General features: G+C 66.5%; 2 protein-coding genes across 2 annotated transcripts; one reads left to right on the plus strand and one right to left on the minus strand.

Moving 5' to 3' along the window:
* Window positions 1-47: 47 nt before the first annotated feature.
* EMIHUDRAFT_245989 (hypothetical protein) lies at window positions 48-1,628 on the minus strand (the record flags this gene model as incomplete). Its single annotated transcript, XM_005767560.1, has 4 exons — window positions 48-158; window positions 359-406; window positions 1,039-1,179; window positions 1,569-1,628. 4 exons carry the CDS (start codon window positions 1,626-1,628, stop codon window positions 48-50), a joined length of 360 nt encoding a protein of 119 aa, XP_005767617.1.
* An 84-nt stretch (window positions 1,629-1,712) lies between these two features.
* Window positions 1,713-4,493, plus strand: EMIHUDRAFT_245990 (hypothetical protein; the record flags this gene model as incomplete). The annotated part of the gene is made up of 2 exons (XM_005767561.1): window positions 1,713-1,781; window positions 3,723-4,493. The coding sequence occupies 2 exons, from the start codon at window positions 1,713-1,715 to the stop codon at window positions 4,491-4,493; spliced, it is 840 nt and encodes a 279-aa protein (XP_005767618.1).
* Window positions 4,494-6,639: the final 2,146 nt, after the last annotated feature.

The following is a 6,639-nucleotide window of genomic DNA, read 5'->3' on the forward strand; positions in this document are numbered from 1 at the left end:
TCTTGACGCAACCGCCCAGAGCATTTTATATAGAGGTATGAGAGAGATTAAGACGCCGCCTCCCACATGAAGTCTTTGGAGAGGGCAGCCTGCCGCGACTCGTCAAACGGGGGCCGGTAGATCTTGAAGCGGTATGCTGGCTGCCCCGGGGCCATGACCTGTGTAGAGGGCGAGCTCTCGTGATCTGGAGCTGTAGGTGTAGAGAGGCGAGCTCTCGTGATCTGGAGCTGTAGGTGTAGAGAGGCGAGCTCTCGTCCTCTGCCGGGGAGCAGTGCGTAAACAGGGCGAGCTCTCGTGATGGGCGGTGGAGCAGCGAGCGTAGAGGGCGTCGAGGGCCAGGGAGCATGACCTGTGGAACCGACTGGCCTCCATTGGCGACACCGCCACGCAGAGTCTGGCCGTCCACCTAGGGGAGGAAAAAAAGAATTCCCCGCTAGGGGAGGGGAGGGGCACGACAGGCGGGTGCGGCCTCCGCCACGCCGCCACGGGCTGGTGGCGGCTGAAGGGCCGTGCAGTGGCGGTTGCGAAGGCGGCCGCTGCTGTGCCGCCGCTTACGGCATGTGGCATCATATGTGGTGTTCCCAGTCTCCCAGGCAGCGGCGGGCTCAACGAGTGGGGGTGCGGGTGCGGGTGCGGGTGCGGGTGCGGGTTGGGTCAAGCCAGGGACAGGGCGGAAGCCAGGCTGAGACAGAGAACCAGCGTGTCTGCTCCGGAGGGTGGTCAGAGCCGCGCTCCCCTTTGGCTCTGAGAGCGCTGCGGCTCTTCGGCCGCCCAGCCGCTCGCAAACCCCGCCCTCGGAGTGGCGCAAGGGCCGGTGAGGGGGGGGGGCACGAAGGGGGGGTTCCCTTCACCTCGAGGATGACGTCGCCGACGTGCAGCAAGCCTACGCAGCGCAAGCAGGGGACCCGTCCTTTACGTACGACGGCTTCGGCCAGAGGCCCAAACAAGGTTGCGGCAGCAGTAGTGCTTCATGAGCGGGGCGGTTTGGGGGCGACATCACTCCGGCGAGCGGGGTGAGCGGTTTGGGGGCGACATCACTCCGGCGAGCGGATGAGCGCGCGCGCCTTGCTGCTCCGCCATCGACCCGGGCGAGATGCGCCGCACGATGTTCTGGTTGTCGAGATCGAGGCCGAGGCCGGCAGTGCCGCGCATTGCCCGCACCTCCGTCACGAAGCCACCCTCGGGCACGTCCTTGAGGCCGTATGCGCCGCAGCCGGCGTCCGCCGCATCTGCTGCCGCCACTGGCCGCCGCAGCGTGTGGCCACGGTCGGGGTCGAGGTCGTAGTCGTCGTCGCTGGAAGCGAGCGCCGCCGCCGCGGCCGTTGCCTCTGCCGCGTCCACCTCAGCGTGCGCCGCCGAAACGAGGAAGTACCACGGGACGAGACCTCGAGAGGTGGCAAGAGCGAGGGTCGGGGGAGGAGGAGCGACGCGCGTCGATGGGGCAGGCCGGGTGTGTGCGTGGGGCGGCGTGGGCGGTGGAGGCTGCCTCGGCCGCCATCGGCCTCGATGATGCACCAGCCTTCGGGCGCCTCCTCGGCGCAGACATGGACAAACTGACCGCGCGACACCGAAAGCTCACCCTCCGCCTCCGCCTCGAAGTCGGCGAGCACGTGCGCGCGGAAGGCCATTCGGAGGAATTGGGCAGCAGCCACGCCCACGCTGTCAAAAGCAAGCGGGGACACCGTTCACGGAGCTGAAAACTGCGTCACAAGATGATGCTCAACCACTACCGCCAGACCAAAAACATGCTCGTCTCGTGCGACAAGTCCAAGCTCAAATTTGTCCAAGAAAACTTGTCAAATCAGGGCTGCGCCGAGCAGCTTTTAAGGGAGCGTCGCAGGACGAGGCCGCAGAGGAGAGCGACGCGAGAGAGGAAGAAGCGACAAGGGAGAGAACGACGAGAGTGGGACGGCCACGAGGTGGCATGAATGAAGGTTGCAGCGAGAATCGGCGAGAGACTGCGAAGTGGCTCTTTTCTTTCTTTTTGTAGTGAAGCGGGTGGAATGAACGGCGCGTCATCGGGCGCGATTGTGGTCGATTGCCTACCTACCCTACTGTGAGAGATTTGTTTGCCCTACTGTGTGAAAACGTTTTCCACGTATTCCAAATGACCTCCCAGAAATTCTGCCGTATTCCACCCGTATTCCACGTATTCCATGGAATACGCCGTATGCGTATTCCAAGCTCCAAAAATGGACGTATTCCGTATAAAATTTTCTTCGCTCCGCGAATTCACACTAGGCTACCTACCCCTCCCAAAGCTGGAACCCGGCGGCGATGGGTGCGCTCGAGCTCGGCAGCTGCCCCCCTGGGGCACGCGAGCTTAGCAGCGGCGCAGGATCCCTGAGCTGTTCCGACGCGGCCGTGCTAGCAGCTGAGCGAGGCGAGGAGGAGGCGGTGCTGGCGTGGCTCGAGGGCGGCGGGCGGGCCGATGCGACGTACGAGAGAGGCGCGGTGAGCGGCATCACGCTGCTGATGGGCGCCGCCGTCGAAGGCCACGAGCGGGTGGTCGAGCTGCTGCTCCGGCACGAGGCGAAGATCGACCTGCAGAGCAGCAACGGCTACACCGCGCTGATGGCCGCCGCCGAGCACGGCCACGAGCGGGTGGTCGACCTGCTGATACGGCACGGCGCAGAGGTCAACCTGCAGAGCAGCAAAGGCGTCACCGCGCTGATGTACGCCGCCCACTACGGCCACGAGCGAGTGGTCGAGCTGCTGATGCAGCACGGCGCAGATATCAACCTGCAGAGCAGCAACGGCTGGAACGCGCTAAGCGGCGCCGCCCGGGAAGGCAACGAGCGGGTCGTCGACCTGTTGATTCGGCACGGCGCGGAGATCAACCTGCAGAGCAGCGAAGGCGTCACCGCGCTGATGTACGCCGCAATCGGAGGCCACGAGCGAGTGTTAGAGCTGCTGCTGCAGCACGGCGCTGAGGTCAACATGCAGGACAGCGTCGGCTGCGCCGCGCGAGCGGGTGGTCGAGTTGCTGCTGCAGCACGGCCGCTGAGATCAGCCTACAGAGGAGCGACGGCGGCACCGCACTGATGGCCGCCGCCTACAGCGGCCACGAGCGGGTGGTCGAGCTGCTGCTGCGGCGCGGGGCTAAGGTCAACCAGCAGGACAGCGACGGCGACACCGCGCTGATGCGCGCCGCCGACCAAGGCCACCTCGCCGTCGTGCTCCGCTTGCTTAGGGCTGGCGCAGATGCAAAGGCTCGCTCTGCAGACGGCAAGTCCGCGCTGCAGTTCGCCAAGGAGGAGGCGGCCAAGGCGCTAGCTACTGCCGACGCCGCCAGTGCTCATGAAACGGACCACGTCGGGTGCGTGCGCGCTCTCACAGAGCACGCAGCGGCGCTGAGGGAGGCGGAGGCGGCAGAGAAGGCGGCCGAGAAGGCGCGCGAGGCCAAGGGGCGGCGCGAGCAGCGCGAGCGGGAGGAGGAGGCGGCGGCGCGAGAGCGCGAGCAGGCGGCACGACAGCGCAAAGCAGAGCGAGCGGCGGACGAGGCGCGCCGGGCGGCGGACGCGGCGGCGCTGGAGGAGCAGAGGCGAGCGATTGCGGCGGAGGCGGAGGCGAAGCTAGCCGCTGAGCGCGCGGCAGCAGAGGAGGTGCTGCGGGTGAGGGAGGCGGAGAGGCTTGCGGCGGAGGAGGCGCAGCGAGAGGAGCAGCGGGCGGCCGCGGCGGCGCGCAAAGCCGCTCAGGCAGAGGCGGCCCGGCGCGAGAAGGAGGCTGCGGACAAGAGGGCGGAGGAGGAGAAGGCGAGGCGGCGCGCAAAAGCGGCGGAGGCAACGGCGGCCAGGAAGGAGGCCAAGGCGAAGAACAATAAGGCCAAGAAGGCGCCGTCTGCCTTCGCGCTCGAGGAGGAGCGGAGGGCGCGGGCTGCGGCAGAGCTGCGAGAGCAGGAGGAGAGGGCGGCGCAGCTGGCTGCTGAGCAGGAGGCGGCGAGGCGGGCGGAGCGCGAGGCGGCAGAGCTAGCGGGTGCGGCAGAGCAGGCGGCGCTGCGCGAGGATGCGGAGCTAGCAGAGGCGCTGCGCCGGTCAGAGGTGGATGCGGAGGAGGCGCTGGCGCGTCGGGTGTCGCGGTGCGAGGAGGCGGTGAGCAGCGAGGCGACCGGCGGCGGCGGGGACTTGCAGCGGCGTGTCGAGCGGCTGGAGGCGAGCCTCGGCACGGCGACCGAGGGTAGCCTCGAGGAGCGGGTCGGCGCCATCGAGCGTTTGATCGGGCCAGAGGCGGGAGAGGCGGCGGAGCAGCATCTGCCAGTCACCGAGCCGCTTGCTGCCGTCTCACTAGCGGACGCCGGCCTCGACACGGGGCGGCCGGCTGAGTCCACCATGGGGGGCGAGACGTCGTGCATCATATGCTTCGAGCGGCCGAAGTCTCACCTCGCGGTGCCGTGCAGCCACTTGTGCGTTTGCGGTCCATGCTCCGAGCTGATGCGAGAGTGTCCGTATTGCCGCGAGCCAGTGATGATGTGGCTCGCCCCGCGCCCTGTGTGATCACAGTGATCCGTAATCAGCGATTTTCTTTTGGGTCCTGTGGGCACCCTATCGGAGCCGACACGAGGCACACTGTCACCGGCTGTAGCACCGGGTCCGGACTGCTGGACACACAGCACACAGCTCACAGGTTGGGCCAGGTACCAATTTTGTCGAATTTATTTCAAAATTTGCAGGCGCGGAGCGCCTGCGAAAATTTTGAAGAAATTTGCAGTCGGGCCTGATTTTCATCAAGATCTTTCAAATTTGCGGTGTGGAGTTGGGGGGGTGGGGTTATAGGTTAGGGTTATTAGGGTTAGAGGGTTAGGGTTAGGGTTAGGGTTAGGGTTAGGGTTAGGGTTAGGGTCAGGGTTAGTCTTGTTGTGTCTGTATATGCCAGCGTTGCAGGGTTCTGCGCTGGGATCTGGCCCCACAGCGCCGACGACTAACTAAGACTCAGCCCCGCACGCTGAGACCTAGGGTTAGGGTTAGGGTTAGGGTTAGGGTTAGTCTTCTTGTGTTTGTATGCCAGCGTTGCAGAGTTCTGCGCTGGGATCTGGCCCCAACGCCGACGAGTAAGACTCAGCACCGCACGCTGACCCCACCAAATGCCGCCTCAGGGCGCCAGGCAGCCAGCCACCTCTTACACGCGGCCGGCGCCCTCTCGCGGCAAAAGAGTCGAGCGAGCGGCAGAGTCGCGATGTCTGCGCACCCGCGTGCCGATGGGCGGCGCACGCAACCGAGAGAGGCCCTGTCGCGCCGCCAGTAGCGTTCCGCACTCCCCACGCCACCAAATGCCGCCTCAGGGCGCCAGCCACCTCTTACACGCGGCCGGCGCCCTCTCGCGGCAAAAGGGTCGAGCGAGCGGGCAGAGTCGCGATGTCTGCGCACCCGCGTGCCGATGGGCGGCGCACGCAGCGGAGAGAGGCCCTGTCGCGCCGCCAGTAGCGTTCCGCACTCCCCACGCCACCAAATGCCGCCTCAGGGCGCCAGCCACCTCTTACACGCGGCCGGCGCCCTCTCGCGGCAAAAGGGTCGAGCGAGCGGGCAGAGTCGCGATGTCTGCGCACCCGCGTGCCGATGGGCGGCGCACGCAGCGGAGAGAGGCCCTGTCGCGCCGCCAGTAGCGTTCCGCACTCCCCACGCCACCAAATGCCGCCTCAGGGCGCCAGCCACCTCTTACACGCGGCCGGCGCCCTCTCGCGGCAAAAGGGTCGAGCGAGCGGGCAGAGTCGCGATGTCCCTGCGCACCTGGGTGTTCGCCGCCTATATGCTCTATCCTGTGCCAAGACGGACACGTTTTGACAATCAAAATCTACCTCAAAATTTGCGGCCGCTCCTCGAAATTTGCTGATCAAAATTTGCGGTGGCCCGGATCGAAACCTGTACTTTGGCCAACTCACAGGACAGCTCACGAGGTGGCGCTATGTAGTGGGGTTCTCATGGGACTGACGCGGGAGAAGAATTTAAACAAAACAACTCTCTCTCACAGCAGACAGGCTCGACACAGGTGCGAACTGGCGCGTGCTAGTACTATCACCGGCACACCAGGGAGAAGAAAGGTGGTGCCTGCAAGGGAAAGAAAATAAATTCCGCGCGATGCCTGCCCCGCGGCGCCGCTCACGCCGCCTCGCCTCCGCAGCCGCTCCCTCGCCAGACACGCCGCCGCCCGCCCGCCTCCTCGACCTCCCCACGGACCTCCTCGCGCGCGTCATCTCCCGCTGCGACCCCGCCGACATCGCTCGCGTCGCGGCCGTCTCGCTGCTCTTCCACGCCTCGCTTGCGCTGGAGGGCATCCGCTTGCGCCTGCAAGAGGCCGGCTACGAGCCGCCGGCGCAGCCAGAGGGCGAGAGCTGCGCCGTGCGGTGGCTGTGCTATTCTGCGCTGCTGTGTGAGTCCAACCCGCCGGCGAGGGCGTTGGCAGGCGAACGGCACAGCGTCTTCATCGACGGCGAGGGGCGGCTCTCGTCGTGCGGAACGGCTGAGAGCTGGAGGCCAGGACTGCTCGGGCACGGCGAGGGGGTGACGCAGCTCAACACGCCGACCCGCCTCCCTTTCCCGCTGGGCGGCGAGCGCGCCGTGAGCGTGTCGGCTGGAGGTCTGCACAGCTGGGCCCTCGCCGCCGACGGCGCTGTCTGGAGCTGGGGCTTTGGTCTCCACGGCCGGC

This window comes from Emiliania huxleyi (genome assembly GCF_000372725.1).
Source record: "Emiliania huxleyi CCMP1516 unplaced genomic scaffold EMIHUscaffold_485, whole genome shotgun sequence".
Taxonomy (NCBI): domain Eukaryota; phylum Haptophyta; order Isochrysidales; family Noelaerhabdaceae; genus Emiliania; species Emiliania huxleyi.